The sequence below is a fragment of the Lissotriton vulgaris genome, chromosome 7 (assembly GCF_964263255.1).
Source record: "Lissotriton vulgaris chromosome 7, aLisVul1.2, whole genome shotgun sequence".
Taxonomy (NCBI): Eukaryota; Metazoa; Chordata; class Amphibia; order Caudata; family Salamandridae; genus Lissotriton; species Lissotriton vulgaris.
The window spans coordinates 1,569,019,524-1,569,036,663 of NC_141695.1; the positions used below are offsets into that span (position 1 = coordinate 1,569,019,524).

The window sequence follows — 17,140 nt, forward strand, 5'->3', positions numbered from 1 at the left end:
AAATTACTCCTCTAGTTCCATCACATGTACTGGAGGAGGAGGAGGAGGAGGAGGATGATGACAGACCCTTTGGTTATGCTAGTAGTCCATCACAACTGCACGTGAAATGCTAGGAGGATGATTACGAAGACGGTTACGGAGAGTATCAGAACCCCTCGCAGCAACACTATCGACAAGGTAACATGAGGAAATGGTTGCTATGCCATCCTCCATGATGATGGATCTGCAGTTTATGCTGGCCGACTATAGAAAGAGATTTTTGCCGACATAGCTTCTCAGGAAATTCCTGTGTCACACCCATGTTCCATCCCGGCTACTCCAGTCAGAAGCAGGGAGTCACTACAGGAAATTACGCTTCTAACACCTCAAGTTCAACATCACCAGGATCCGGTTACCACGGATGATGATGACCAGGACCAGGAAGAGGGAGAAATAACTGATCCCAACAAGGAGTGGGATGACTACCTAATCCATCTCCAGCGTCGTCCACACCAGTACCTGCGGATTCCCCACTGGTGAATTCCATAATTTAATGAAAAGATCCGCAAAGAGATTTCAGCTTCCAATGGCTACGACTCAAAAGTAATGCTTCCTCTATGATTTTAAAGAGCCATACCATAAATCGGTTAGATCCATACCCATTGTCAACCATGTGTGGGAGGAAGGCTTGAAGGTGATGAAGACACCAGCGACAGTTTCACCTGTGCTCACTAGACTGGAAAAGAAATGTAAGGCCCCTTCGGACGCACCAGCGTGTTTACTGGGCCATCCTAAACCGGATTCTGTCATTTCCCAGGCACGCAACAAAAATCTAAGAATCGATCGGCGCCTAAGCTGCATCTCCAGACAGGGAGGGAAGAAGTCTGGACAATGCGGGGAAAAGGTTTTCTTCTTTGTCAGCTCTCCTCGTTAGAGGCAAATGCCCTTGCCATTCTGGGCAGATACGACCGACAAATGTGGTGTGATATGGCTCCACACATAGACCTCATTCCTGAGGACAACCAACAGGAGGCGAAAAGTTCTGCAAGAAGGAGAAAGGACTTCGGCTGAAGTAATCGATTGTGCGATGGACATCGCGACCACAGCCTTTCTCTCCCTTGGGGGTGCGGCGGTTCTACGACACCAAGGTTGGTTAAGAGCTACTGCCTTTAGAACGGAGGTCCAAAATAAGATTCTGGATCTCCCATTCGATGGGGAAGAATTGTTTGGAAGGCAAGTAGATGAATCCCTTCAGGGTATCAAGAAGGATACAGATATGACACAGGCCCTGGGTACATTACAATATCGTAAGGTTCCCTTTCGAGGCGCCCGAGGAAGATAACCATCTTATAGAGGCAGTTACCAACAGGGAAGATACCCCTCTTATTCACCGTCATCACAGCAATACCGTCAACAGTACGGACCGAGCCAGTCAAGGGGCTATTCTAAATCCGCTCCTAGAGGACGAGGGGGTCATCAAGGAAAATATAATGATAGAAGACAATGACAACCTCCGGTATCCGGCTTCATGTATTCCTTCCCCTCCACAAGTTCCCCTGGGTGGAAGAGTCACTTCCCATCTAAATCATTGGCAGACAATAACTAAGGACAAATGGGTCCTCAACATCCTACAATTCGGACATTTGAGAAGTTGGCCTGGCATTAGATGTCCACTATTCTAGTGGGCACCCTGCACCAGTCCAAACAACCTTTATTGATGGTAGGCTTAAGACAACCTTTTTAGAAAGCTATCCTAGTGGTAGCTGTGGAGAGCAGCCTGAAGGCTAAGTCTTGAAGGAATGTAAATCAGCTTGTTTTGCCAGTCTATATTCTCTTGAATAATCAAATGAAAGTACACCACACAAGGTATATATATAAAATATATGTATTTAATCTAAACACAAACCCTCTAGTCTCTTTATGAGGCTAGAGGCCAAAGTTCAACACAAGAACTTTAAATAGCACAGTATACGTTTTGCCCTAGGGGCCTCACAAACCATATACTAAAATAGTGGTATGAGTCCCACTGAGGGATGGAAGTGAGGCCTAGGGCCTGTAGAACTGCTGGGGCAACCAGGAACCACCCAAGGTAAGGACGCAGGAGACTCACGGGGGACGCGTGGAGTGTCTAAACACAGCCGCGAATCACCATAGACTTATATGAGGAAAGTTTAAGTTACAAAGTTAAAGGTTTAGGACACTTAGGAGTGGAATGCGAGGGAACCCCTTCAGTTCTGACACTTCGAGAGCCAAGACCCACGGGAGCACCGAAGTACTCCTGTTACCTCACCCAGGGAAGCCGGTGCATAGGTGTTTTTTCGTGTCTGGTTTTGTCGTCGATTCCTATGGAGAGCTGCAAGAAGTGCTGCAGGCGACCAGGAGCAAAGTGTCCGGATGGATCCAAGGGTAGATCGGAAAGACCTGAATGCAGAGGGTACAGAGTCTGGGTCACTAGCCAGTGACCAAAATGGCGACAAGAAGATGCCAGCCGATGTCGGGTGCTTTAAGGTGAAGTAGGTGAAGCTAGACTCTTCAGCCACGAGGACCAGGAGGCGTTGACTATGGCCAGGAGCTGTCCCACGAAGGATGTCTAGTGCTGCAGCTTCGGTATCCGGATTGGACCCAACAAGCCTTGGCAACAGCAACCCACGCAAGATGACAAGATTGGCTTTGGTGCAGACCAGCAAGGTCTGAGGGGCTCACCCTTTGGAGGGGAGTCAGAGCATGTCTGGAGATACCAGGAAAGCTCAAGAAACAAAGGATTGTCCTTCATCGGGACCCACTAGCCAACGGACTAGGGATCGCGAAGGAGCCTTGATCTGCGGTGAAGAAAACGGGCCCACGGAACACTCGTGGATTGTAGGCTTCTTAGCTTCGGTGCAAAAGGTGCTCGGGGCAAGGGCAATAAATAGCCCAATGCACAACTTCGGGAAACTTCAGGAAGTAGGTGCAGTAGCAAAATTGCAGGATGTCCAGGAGTTCCGGTCCCACGTCTCTTGTCTGCTGCGGGTCTCAGCTTTACTGGGATCTCATGTCTGCCTCAGAGATGTCTGGAAGTCCGTGTCCTGTGTTGCAGATTCTTCGGGATCGGTGGGAGCCTCAAAAATGCAGACCAGCAAGATGCTTTTTGGTGCCTGTTTGAACAGGGAGGTCACTCCTTGACCCCAAGGGAGATTTCTTCTGTCTTCCAGTCGATATGGAATGTCGAAGGTCCAGGATTTCGTCTTCAGAGTTTCGTCCAGGGTAATCTAAAGTCCTAGGGACTGGGTTCCTATACTTATACTAAGTTTACGGGTTGGACTAACCCTAGGGTCCCACCTATGGGAGGACCTTGGGAGGGGGTGGTTACACCCCTTCCCAATTTGTCCAGTTTCGCTCCAGAGCTGGGGCAGCGTGCCCCAGCAACCGGTTTGAACTGGAAAATGCATGGAGCAGCTTGTTTGCCGCAGGCAGTGTCTCAAAAGCATTCACTGAATGCAACCCACCCTGCCCCAATACACTAAAGCCTGTCTGGGGAGGTGCTGGCACAGGAAACCTATTGCCCAGGACTCCCCTGCCAGAGTTTCGTCCAGCAGCAAGAGATCAGACTTGTGTCTGTGGCAGCAGCATCCATTTTGTGATGCAGAGGCTCTTTAAAACTATTGCTGGGTATACCAGTGTGTACATGTCTTCTCCCTCTAGAAGGGTGAATGCTAACCCCGCCGCCAGAACTGGCGGGGGTTAGCATTAACCGCGAGGATTATAATGCACTTAAGAGTATATGGTATGGCCATATCACAGAACAGCTGTAAAGAAGAGTTTCCGAAAGCTGCAGAGGGGCTCGGAACTTGCTAGGGCACCCTCTCACATAAAACCAAGCACTCTGCCTTCAGGATTGTCAACGCCTGCCATAGGAGTGACTTATAGGTTAATATGTGTCTGTTTTAAATGGTGGATATAGGTATACTATATCCCAGTAAGGGGTGCTTACACCATCTTACCCAGGCTGCAAGGGCAAACCTGTGGTGCCATTTTGGAAGGCTTCCCTGGGGTGGCATAATACATGCTTCAGCCCCTGGTGGGCCTCTGGGGTACCTATGCCCTTGGTACCTAAGGTACCATATACTAGGGGCTCACAAGGTAACTCAGTAACCAATCTGGTATGTACCTAATGTCCATGGAATCAATTTAGAGAGAGAACAGCTAGGCTGTGGTCCTGATTAGCAGGGCCACAGCCAGACTAAAGTCGAAAATCCAGTGAAACACAGCAAAAAGTCGGGGTAACCATAGGAAGCAGATCCTACTCTCTTACAGGACATATTCTAGAATGTATTCAATTTCCCCCTTGCACTCCACCTACAAGTCAAGAAATCAAACATTTATCTCAAATGCGCCGGGAGATTCTGACAATGCTACGAAAGGGAGCAATAGAACCGGTGCCGATCTCCCAGAAAGAGAGATGATTTTAATCCTGATTCTTCTTGGTCCGTAAGAATGCTCTCCAGTGGCGTCCGATACTGGACCTAAGATCTCTGAATACTTACCTCAAAAAACAGTCATTCAGGATGGTGACCCTCCAAGACATTCTACTGCTCTTAAACCCAGGGGATCATATGACCACCCTAGACTTGCAAGATGCATATTTTCATCTCCCCATTCATCCTTCTCATAGGAAGTATCTTCGGTTTACAGTAGCTGGAGACCATTATCAGTTCAAAGTGCTGCCATTTGGCCTCAAGTCTGCCCGAGAATTTTTACAAAATGTATAGCTCCGGTGGCAGCCTTTCTCAGAAGATGAAAACACCAAGTATTTCCATACCTGGACGATTGTTTGATAAAGGCCCCATCGGAAGCTTCAGCTCAGACTTCAACTATGGCATGCATACAGTTGTTTGCAGAACTGGGACTGACGTTGAATATATAAAAATCATCCCTTCAACCTTCCAGAATGATCACATTCCTAGGGGCAATTCTGGACACTTTAGAAAACAAAGCATTTCCCTCCACAGAGGGGCAACTGGGACTCGTAACTCTAGCCAAGGAGTTAAAGAGAAAAGTGTCTTTCAGTACGTAAATACAAATCGCTCCTAGGGACGATGTCCTCGTGCATACCTCTCATTCCTCTTTGCCGACTAAAACTGCGTCCATTGCAGGAGGAGCTCGATTGGCAATGGTACCAAGTAAAGGGATCCTTCAAGGACAAAGTAAAAGTCAGGCCAGCTATGCTGCAGGCAGTAACATGGTGGACCCAAAGCAGAAACATCTCAGTGGGTCTTTCTTTCCTTACCGAAACAGCTCCTTTGGTGATTACCACGGACGCATCTCTGGAAGGATGGGGGCAGTCCTACAGGATTTATAGGTCAGCGATCGATGGAAACATCAGGAACAAAAACTTCAACTCAACTTGTTGAAGCTAAGAAAAGTAGGATTGGCGCTGCTGGCTTTCCTACCAAGAGTCAAGTGAAGATCTGTTTTGGTGCGAACAGACAACAGAACCGCGATGCACTATCTCAACAAGCTGGGAGGCACAGATCACTCTCCCTATTGCGGGAAGCCCAAAAGATATGGAAATGGGCTATTGAACACAGAGTATCTCTAAAGGCGGTTCACCTTCTGGAGGATCAGAACATCAAAGCGGACACTCTCAGCAGACAGAAATCAGCCTGCCATGAGTGGGAACTCAACCAGGGCATCTTACTAAGAGTCTTTAGTGAATGGGAAGTACCGACAGTGTATCTGTTAGCAACAGCCCATAACAAGAAAATCAAATTCTCCGCAAGCTGGCGTCACCAACAGGGATCGTGGGGGAATACGTTTTCGATGGTATGGTCAGGCGTCTTTGCCCACGCCTTTCCACCGATTCCCCCTCCTGCCACAGGTGCTCACAAAGATGAAGAAAGAAACGTGCAAGATAATACTGATAGCCCTATGGTGGCCCAGGCAACACGGGTTCACAGAGTTGCCCCTACTGTCGGATAAACGCCCAATACGTCTTCCGCCAAACCAGCACTCTTGACAATGGCCCAGGGACAGGTGCTTCATCCAGACCCAAAATCACTGAGATTAGAGGCCTGGCTCCTGAATACAGCGAATTTCACCATTTAGAAATTTCGGCAGAATGCAAAGCTATACTATCAAAGACAAGGGCTGAGAGCACAAATAGAAAATATAGGATGAAGTGAAAGAGAACCTGTTTATGGTGCCAGGAAAAAAATCTCCATCCCCTGAATTCAGCGGCACATCATATCATCCCATATATTCTGATGCTAGCAAAATCTGGTTTGGCCCATGCTTCCATTAAAGTGCATCTGGCGGCGATTTCTAGATACAGGAGAACTTCATCGGGTCCATCTCTATGGTCGGAAAGAATTATAAAACAATTCATGAAGGGATTATTTAGGGTCTTTCCCCCCTATAAGGCCTCCTCCACCGCTATGGTAGTTGAACATTGTTCTAGCCCAGTTCATGAAACAGCCTTTCGGGCCAATTCACAGGGAGGATCTTAAATTCATAGTTCAGGAACCTTTTCTACTGGTCAGAGAGTACAGGATTGTCCTCCGGAATAATCCCAAATTCATCCCAAAAGTACCAACAGATTTTCATTTGAATGAGCCGTTGATCCTTAAAAGGCTTTTCCCTCAACCATCGACAGCTGCAGAAAGCGCACTCCATACTTTGGATGTTCAACGTTGTCTGAAGTTTTATTTACAAAGAACAAAACCTTTCAGGAAATCTACCCAATTATTTGTGGCTTTTAGTGCCCCCAGGAAGGGGTTCCCCTTGTCGAAACGGGGAATTGCCAGGTGGATTTCAAGTGCCATACAGTACTGTCATCTGGCGGCTGGGAAGCCGTTAAATGCACGTGTTCGTGCACATTCCATAAGAACAGTGTCCACCTCCACATCCAGGATATCTGCAGAGCTGCTACCTGGAAGTGTACGCATACTTTCACCAGACATTACTGCCTTGATGCACCTGCAGAAAAGGATGTGGCAGTGGGCCAAGCAATACTCAGGAACCTTTTCCAGTAACGGTGAGCCTTCTTTACCATCCCTCCTTCCTTGGTTGGTGATATAAGCACATTTTATCGTCTTATGCTGTATTATATATGATTTATGAACGTTTATCTATAGATATATATTTATGTCTTGCTAATACTATTGTTAAATGACTTATGTTGCCTAGTTCATGGTTTTGGGTGACAGAACAAAATGTGCTATGATTTACTGCTCGCTATTCTGGTTCAGGCATGTGAATCTATGAAAGCTCCAATACTGGAGTAAGAAACCAAGTTACTTACCTGTAACTGTAGTTCTCCAGTATTGGAACCTTTCATAGATTCATATGCGACCCACCCTACTCCCCTGAGAGGCTCACCTTGGATTCAGCACGAAAGGTGTCAATGCACAAATGCGCGTAAGTCTTAGGGGCAAAAGGTTCTCTCAGGAGTGTTCTAGAGGGTGAGGAGATCTGATTGGTCCAGAGCCAAGTTTGGTCTCTTTTACATAACAAAGGTTATGGGTTGCAAAAGGGAAGGGGGCCTAGGCCTCTTTTCAGTTTGCTATACACTAGAGGGTGAGGAGATCTGATTGGTCCAGAGCCAAGTTTGGTCTCTTTTACATAACGAAGGTTATGGGTTGCAAAAGGGAAAGGGGCCTAGGCCTCTTTTCAGTTTGCTATACACTAAGCGTTGCTTTTTTTTTTTTTTTTTTGAAAACCTTTATTTAGCACTGTTCATAATACAAATACGGGCCTACAACCATCCGGCTGGCCGCGACACTTGTGAAGCTTAATAGCAAATTGTACGTGCACTCAGTAGCTCGCCATCACATGAAAGCATACAACATACGTTACAAGAAGTCCACGTGCACCAAGTGCCAGGAGATATTAAGGTTAATTTAAAGATTTTTTAAATAAGGAGATACAAAAGAAGAACGGATCAGTGCACAGCACATGTATGCAGGTAATAACTGGGCAACGTTCAACAGGAGAGGCCACTAACAGTAACATCCCTATAATGGCGGCACAAACGAGGATACCAGGATAATAAAACGGAACTAGGCGTGCCCCCCAACCGTCACCCTCCTACCAGTAGCTCCACCCACCGACCCAAGAAACACAGGAGAAGGAAGAACAGAAAAAGAGAAAAAGAGGCACCATAGAAAATAAAAAACGAATCGAGAAAGACCCCCCACCCTACACGCATGCCGAGGCTATGGCCTACCCCCCCCCCCTGGCAGTGTGTCTGTCGCCCCAAGGAAACCCGAAATATAGAAGCAAGTAGAGGAAGAAAGGAAGGGTAATAAACTGATTATATAAAGAGATACAGAAACTAGAACGGATCAGTGAACAGCACATGTATTCAGACAATAAAGGGGCTACGTCCACCAGGAGAGCCCACTCACAAGAACATATCTAAAAGGGCGGCACAAGTCTAAGATACCAGGATAATGAAACGAAACGAAGCGTGCCCCCTAACCGCCACCCTCCTTCCAGCAGCCCCTTCCACTGACCCAAGAAAGCACAGAAGAAAAAGGAATAGGAAAGGAGAAAAAGAGGCCCATAGAAAATAAAAAACGAATCGAAGAAGACCCCCCACCCTACACGCATGCCGAGGCTATGGCCCATCCCCCCCTAGCAGTGTGTCTGTCGCCCCAAAGGAAACCCCGAAATATAGGAGTAAGTAAAGAAAGGAAAGGGAAAAGGAATAAAAATCCAGAGATGCACGGAAGCACGTAGGGAGAGAGGGAAGGATACACTACCCTACTACCCCCAGGAAAAGGAAAAAGTGGGGAGGAGCCCACCCTACAACCGAACTCCCGGTCCCCCTCACCGTCGAGACCTCCCGCGCCAACCACCTTACAATGACAAGAAACTGTGCCCCCAGTCAATCTGAAGTAATAACAACCAGTACCACAGTCCGGCGCAAACCCCCCCCCCCCCCCCCCAGCAGGTAAGCGAAACAACTGGAGCAATCGACAGTGCAGCAAAATCAGGATATTAAAGAGTACTCAGCCAACAGTAAAAAGCATAAATCAGTCCAGGTCCTCGCCAGCCGGTCCCACCATGGCATCAACAAGTAGTCCCTCAACCCTGACCAGACCGGCAGAAGTTCTCCAGGCCCGTCCACTGCTGCAAGGCGCCTGTAACCAGCACAAAGAGGCAAGATGGCCGCCTACTCTGAGGGAAAACGCCGAAGATTCCAATCGCCATAGTGACCAAAGCAGTACACAAACAGACCCCGGGGGGTCCAATGGTAGGGGCAGCGAGTAACACAGGTAACGATGAAAAGGAGTCCCCGGACCCCGGTGGATAGTGCAGAGGCAGAGTTGTCTCATAGAAGGTAGAGGGTGCCTCCGCTACAGTTGCAACGTCGATGGACAGACTCTGTACATTGTATCCAAGAGAACGCCTCGCCGTCCTCACCACAGTCAGCAACAACGTATCCTCTCCAAGTTGGAGCAGGGACGGCGGGGAAACCTCCAGCTGGGATCGCCCCTTGCCTGGGAGCGTGTCGGCAAATCTACAGACCAATGCCCGGGCCGTGCTTCGCATTTCAGCCCTCAAGTCCATGAGAGCAGTCAGGACGTCTCCCCAAGTCGGGTCTCTCCGCATTGGTAACCGGTCCGCGTCATCCCCCGGTTCAATCAATGCGGCCACTGGTCCCGGAGCGCATGGGCCCCCAATCTCTGCAGTCCCCAGATCAGCCAACGCAGCGGCCCGGAGGATAGGCGCCATGTCCGTATCTGCAGCCCCAACGAACGGACAATGCGGGGACGAGCGCGGCCGTGGAGAAGGCAATAGCGGAGCAGCCGGGGGAACTCCGTGTGCGACTGGGGAGCAGCGCCGGATGGAAGTCCTCTACACATCCCGTGGGGAACCGCCGTCCACCACGGTGAAGACGCTCCAAGATGGAGGACGCCCAGCTCACGACGGGGATGGCGGGGGAGCGACGACCGTGGGGGAGGCCTCCGCGTCCTCCACACCACAAGCAGTGAAAAGGAGAGTCTGACCCAGGTGGACGGGTCCGATTCCGGTCGTCCGAGCAGCGCTCTATGCCCCCAAGGTCCACAGCGTTGCTCCAGCTCGCCACCCCACTCACGTCTCACAGCGTCCAGCGGCGGCCATCAGCGCTGGGTCCAGAGGAAGCGCCGGAGGTCAGAAAACTCCGAGTCTGCCACCGATTCCGCCGGTAAGGATACCGGAAGACAGCCAGTCGATTCTGCGCCACTATTCCACGCAGGTAGGTCGGTGCAGGACAGGATAATTTATCAGGATGTCCAAGGGAAGCCAGACGGCTTGCGGAGCCGGGAGCTCAAGCGTCCGTCCCGTCCGCCATCTTGGCTCCTCCTCCAGCGTTGCTTTTTTATATACCGGAGACTCCTGTCTCAACGACTGGGAATGATTCAAGAATGTGAATCTACGAAAGCTTCCAATACTGGAGAACTACAGTTACAGGTAAGTAACTTGTTTTCTTTCTGCACCCTGGCCAAGAAACATCCACCCCACAATGGCCTACATTCTAATTTCACCAGAGAGAAGGCAATTTTGAAAGTGTTGGCGTGAGGTGTTCTTATCATAGACATATGTGCAACACTGGCAGCTTTGCATGCTTTCACCAAGCACCTATTCCTCACCAGTCATTTGCACTTAGTGTACCATTTTGCCTGCTTGATTCTGTAGGACAGGGGTCTCCAAACCGGTCCTGGAGGGCCGGATCCATGCCAGATTTTTTGGATATCCCCATTGAGATACATGTAGTTATTTTAAAAATCTGGCATGGATCCGGCCCTCCACGACCGGTTTGGAGACCCCTGCTGTAGGACATTTTGGTATGAGTCCATTCCTTATAACCTGCACCTTTGGAGAAATACTACTCTGGGTATCTATTCAAAAGCTGAGGACTCTGCAGTTAGAAGTATGCATTAGAAGGACAGGTTACTAATGTTTGGTAATGTTCTTAATGGTGGATACTCTTATATAACAGCAGATTTCTCCCCAACCTGCCCCATCCTTTTATGTGGAGTGGACTACTGTGAATGTTAATACGGCCCTGTTAGATTCTGCAAACTGTTATCTCTATTCTATCATAGTTCATCCACATCTGAGAGCCTGTTAAAGTGCAAGAATATCTGGTCGCAACTCAGCATGGTCGCTTCCACAGAGCTATGAGATGTTCATGGAGTCTGATACTGCATCCTGATGGTTGTATGTGGTTTCATAGAGGACCGATTTCATGGAATACCATCACTGAGAAACCATTTCCTCTAAACTGTTTAATGACATTTTTCAGATTGAATGGCATTTACCTTTTCCTAGAAACCAACTCCGAATGTATTTTTGTTCGAAATTGGCTTTTAAATGCTTAGTTTTAGAAGTGTAAATGCACAGGTCGCAACCCTTGCTTTCAGAAACAGTTTTGTCTGCGATATTCATTTCATTTCATTGCTTTATTTCAGGGGCAATATATCATATTTATATAAATGCTTTTATTTCGCTGACCCATCACCATCTGTAAACACTTTCAATTGCTGTCTCCTCACAACCTTTAAATGCCATCAATCCCTGTCCCCTAAAACCACTTCCAACACCTAAACTACTCACTCATCCCTGAAGCCTAAACGCCCTTTATACACCCAAATCCACCATGCTCCGAACCTTTTAAAAACTCACTACCCTTACCCTACCCATCTCAAAACCATAAAAATCCCTTCCACTCCTAAACCCCACCCACTAGCTAAACATGGCTCATAACCCTAAACTACTCCTTCCTGAAACTTAAAATCCCTTTTCTACATTTAAACTCCACCCTTCCATTAATCCCTAAGTCTCCTCACCACCCTAAACTCCACCCCATCATGAACCCTAAAATCGCTTCACCATCTCAGCCGCTACCCATAATTGAACCTTGAAAACCCTCACCATCTCTAAACTCTACCCATCCATGAACCCTAAACCCCCTAAACACCCATCCTTGAAACCTAAAAACACCTCATACACCTAAACACCACTCATGTGTGAACCCTAAAAACCCATCACCACCCTAGACACCCCACCATCTCTGATCTCTAAAAAAAAATATATACATATATACTTTCTATTCCCTAACTCCGGTTATTCCTGACTCCTAAAAAAACCCTCATCATCCTACACATTACCAATCCCTGAACCCAAAAACTCCACAGTAGTCCTTAACTTCAACCAAGTTTAATTTAATTTAGATTTTTTTTTTCCTTTAAAATTATCTTTCTTCTAAAATGTTTCCTTGAATTTTCAATTGTTCTTTTTTTGTTTTGATATTTCCTTAAAATTGTTTTCTTTAGAATAGCTTGTCCATGATTTGGTTTCCTCCAATGTGGTTTCTCAGTTTTCGTTTTCCTTTAATTCACACGCATCACATCCTGCCTGTTCACAGTTGCTGTTAAAATCGTGATCATGTCTGGCACTTGGGGTAAATGGAAAAGGTACAGAATGTGCAGTTAGAGTATCCACCAGAAAGAGTGTTACAGAAGGTAAGTAACTTGATCACCTTGCAAATGTATTTACTGCTACTAGGCTTTTAGGCTTCCTTTTGCACGGATACACAGTTTAAACTGTAGATTGTGTGGAACCTATTCATTTATGCTTAAGCGGTCTTCTGCACCTACCAACTTTTCAGACTACGTAGTTAGTTCTCTCCAGAGGAAAAAGCTTTGCCGCCACTGTTTCCTCTTGTCTCAACAACGGTAAGCCAATTTATTTAGTGGTCCTTAAAACCTACATTATCACCAACAGGTCATTTAAAACACTGCTCCAAAATAGCGTTGGGTGTACTTAGTTTTGCCATACAAAACCTCTTCTCAGGCTGCTTTCCTGCTTACACACTCACACTGGAGCTCTGTTGAAAAACTATTCAAGCTGTTTTCAATCCTACCACTACCATGAAGGAACTTTTTCCTTTCCTTTTGGAGGAATTACTTAGGCGTCCTGGACTAAAGCACTGCCTGCTTTCTGCTGTTGAGCCCTGCACTACTTTTTCACCTCTGTGTGGTCATTTATGGACATCCTGCACTCAAGTACACTAAACAGGCTTTGATGATTCTTAGATGTGTAGTGCTTTGATATTGTATTCTCTCTACACGTTTAGAGAACATTATTGTGATGTTGCTTTCAGAGTACAAACCCAATTTAGTCCCACAGTAATGTAATAATTCGCCCAGTGAATAATTTGACCTTGACTCAGCCTCAATGTCTCTGTGCAGTTTAGCTTTCTTCTCTGTTATATTCACGTAAAGAACCTTGTGATAGAACAGAACTGGTCACGTTTTTCTGGAATAGATCTTTTCATCATGAGTAGTGCATTCAGCGAATCCTGGTTCATCTCCACTTCATTGTGTTTGGAATGTTTTATAGTCTTTAAGGAAAACCCCGAAATTGTAGAGATACATCGTATAGCTCTTGTTTGAGCGTATGTAGTATTAAGGGTCTAAAGTTCTGACAATTGAGCTGTAATCAAGGTTGTTAATTCTTGGTGATCCTTGCACAAAGGTAGACGTTTCACCTGCTGGTGAATTATTTAGTAGCTCACTGATGTGGTGGATTATCTTCATCGCCACATAGTTTTGAAGATCTTGAACTTTACCAAAGGGTCAATTTTGCCCTGACTTCCTATGGACAAGGAGCTTTCTCTTCGATATTGTGGAATCTGTAGTAGCCATATATCCTGTCTTCTTTATGTCTCTAGTCTCAAGAACGAATTGGCACATTTTAGGGGGGGGGGGAAATGTTGCCATGCTATCTGTAAAAATGTGTTCAGATTGGTAACCTGACAAAGAGGACTGGTAAAAGTTGCTTTATTTAGAGGAGGTAGTTTCATAGCTCGCATTGGAACTACAGGGTACAGCTCCCACTTTGGGACATTAAATATTGCTAATTTGTCAGTGAAAGAGGTGGAAATGGATGCAGAAATGTTTTGGCCAGATGATAAAAATAGTATGCCACCTTTTGTGCTCCTAACTCCGTAATCACTATAGTATACTTCAGTGAACACAAATGCTAAGTCTTCAAGAGCTGGAGAACATGTATTTATTTGTTAAGCACAGTTGTTTTGAATACTTCCATTTGCAAACACAAAGCTTGCCTCTCGCATCAACTCTTCATCTACAGCCTTGAAATAAAATTAGCACCATAAATGTTCAGACTTTCAAGCTTTAAATAGCTCTCCCCCGCTCTTGCACACCTCATACCTCTATGCCCCCTCCCCTTCAAGCCACTGGGTTGCAGCCTGAGCTATAGCCATTGCACAATTGCATAATCAAACCACACACATGTTGCTCTAATGTTCCAACATATTGAGTTGTAGCTGGGATATTGATGACTAACAGAATCTGGAGATGAGAACGAGGTTTTATGGTTGCCTCAGCCCAGTATTGGTCATTACCAACCCTTATACCTTTGTTTCCACGAACCTAAGCCATGTAAGCACATTTTTGCCTATTATTCCACTTGAACGATACTGCTGGTGTCAAAGATTCTCCTGCTTCCTTCCTAGTCTTTATCATCTACTTAAAACTTAAGAAACGGTGTCCAAGTTTAATTTCTTTATGAATATATAGTTCAAGGGTAAAAGAGGTCGCAGTTCCCTGACTTTGCACACAGCTTGACTGCACTTCTGCCTAAGACATTCCAGTTCAATTGTTATGGATTCTTGCATACCTGAGAAACATTCTTAGTGGGTGCCCAAAGTAAAAGAGATGGGCACCATCAAGGTCTTTTATGCTAAGATATTCCACTTGCAACTAGATATGCGCCCACACGACATGTCAGCAGTCGCCACCGGGGTGAGAAATAAATATTTAAAAAGTTGAAGACCGAAATCCTATTTTTGAATGTCCATCTTCACTCTGGTCTTCCTCTTGGTGGTCCCGTGGCCATTATCCACTCCAATGTCTCATCAAACAATTTAGGGATCTACTTTGATCCTGAGTTACCTTTAAAGCCTCAAGTTAACTACATTGCTTCACCTTGCTTAGAGCACTGTGTATAACAATCTCCTCTCTTTTACCTATCTCATCTAGCAAAGTGGTCCCATAGTCCAATCTGGAATTGAAGGCCTATACCATCTTCTTATATTAGGGTCTTCCGGACTACCTTTTCAGTTTGCTTTGGATGGTCCCTAATTCAGTTACACGCTTGATCCTGAACTGAACGTATGACCTCATCAATAAGTTTCCCTCTCTCTGAAAGTTCTTCATTGGCTTCCTGTAAACAGACATATGGTTTTCAATCCACTTTGGTTTACAGACTACCACTGCTCTGAAACCTGATAACTTTGCCATCCAGGGCTTTACGTGGGATGAAAAAACTGGGTGGTCTCTCATAGGGGCATGGCCACTGTAATTAAGGGCGTGGCTTAAACCACTTAAGCTAAAAATCTGTGTTTAACATAGTGTGCTGTCCCATTGTTTTTTTTGCTGCTTCTGTCCATTCATCCAGATATGTAACACAGCAAGTAACATTACACCTACAACAATCCAGGACTATTGGCTTAGTCAATAGTTGTGAGTTGTATAAGATAAATATGCAACAACTATCACTTCGTTGTATATAATATGGGAAATGCTTCTCGCTCTTGTGGGCGGGGTTGTGGCGTAAGTCTAGAGCAGCCGACCTTCGAGCTGAGAAATGTTTGAGTCTGACATCCTGTGATTCAAAAACTGAACATGCCCTTGTGTAATGTAACTGGCGTTCATGTAAAGCGCTCCAAGTTTGCGCTGTATAAAACTAAACAAGTCCATTTGAAGGCAGTGGCTGGTTGTACTACTGCAGAGTTAAGGTTTTTTTTTTCTCACCCTGAGGCTAAAAATGGAGAGCCCGATAGGGACCAGTCTCGGCTCCTGCTTTTAAAAACTGCCTCTGCTGAGCACCGGCCGGTCCGGCCCACTTAAAGCCTGCTGCCATCTACTGAAAACCCACAGTCCACCTCGCTGTCTCAGACCAGTTTTTGCCCTTTTATTACAATTTCCTCTTGTGAGAAGGAGCCGTCTAGGCGATTGTTCTTTCTAGTACCTAGCTTCCAAAATATAGAACTCAAACTCACCAATCAAGCCATTCCTCTTCCAGCGGTGGATATGTTTTCTTTCCTTTAGCTCCAGGATACCCTTCAGTGGGAAGGGACAATCTTTAAGACCATATACTCAATGTAATCAGGTCTTTGAATTGCAGTTTGTTTATTTAAAGTTTTATAGAGCGCAAACCAGACCCGTGAGAGTATCGGAGCACTTTACAGGATTGACCGGTGGTATATAAAAGACTTAGGAGGGGAGGATACCGTTGGGATAAAAACAGGTAGATCGATTATACAAGAAAAACAAGCAGTCTCAAATCCTGGATACATTTGGAATAAAAACAGGTAGATACATTATACAAGAAAACAAGAGAGTGCCCTGTAAAGGTTGTTGAAGTAGTCTACATGCTCTGTGTATGCCTAGATGTATGATGTAGGTATTTATATAGCTCGAACTAGAAGAGGGCCACTGAAACCATACACAATAGTTTAGACAGGACTGGGCTTGCTAAGCCTTATAATGCTCTTTGAGGAAGTGAGTCTTAGATTATTTTCTGAATTGGAGGATGATTTAATCATTTCTGGAATTCGTAATATAATTGTCTCTTCAAACCACCATCTATAAAGTGTTAACTAAGCCTTTTGTTTTTCAGGCTTTTATCAGACCTTTCCGAGAGCATCACATTGACCCCACAGCAATAACAAGACACGATTTCATCGAAACCAACGGTGATAATTGTCTGGTGACATTAATCCCTTTAGCTAACATGGCCTACAAGTTTCTTGTTTTTTCTCCAGGTAAAATTCTAGCTTGTGCTTCATCTCAAAGAAAAAATAATTGAGTACAAATATTGTTAACACTGGAATTCCACTTTAATTTGTGAAGGGAACTGCAGATTTTCTTTTCCCATTTTAAAATATAGTAAATGCTGTAGCGTTTACAGTTGTTGCAGATAGAAGTTTAAGCTGTTATCACCTCCCACAGCTCATTTGCATTTAACGATTGGTTTATTTACAAAAAACATGATTTTTGGACCAGTTCTGTGGTGAAACTTGTATGAAGGTGTGTAAATTATCCTCTTTAAAGTTATGCAGGCACTGGCGTATTGTAAAAGGAATAGTAAAGAACGGGTCTGC

At 45.7% G+C, this 17,140-nt stretch overlaps 1 protein-coding gene across 1 annotated transcript in view; it reads left to right on the plus strand.

Annotated features, from left to right (window-relative positions):
• The window catches only part of PEDS1 (plasmanylethanolamine desaturase 1), a 246,016-nt gene that overhangs the window by 147,303 nt on the left and 81,573 nt on the right, over positions 1-17,140 (plus strand). The window contains exon 4 of the mRNA XM_086932466.1: positions 16,657-16,801. Within this exon, the coding sequence (XP_086788592.1) occupies positions 16,657-16,801 (145 nt within the window). The remainder of the gene's footprint in view (positions 1-16,656; positions 16,802-17,140) is intronic.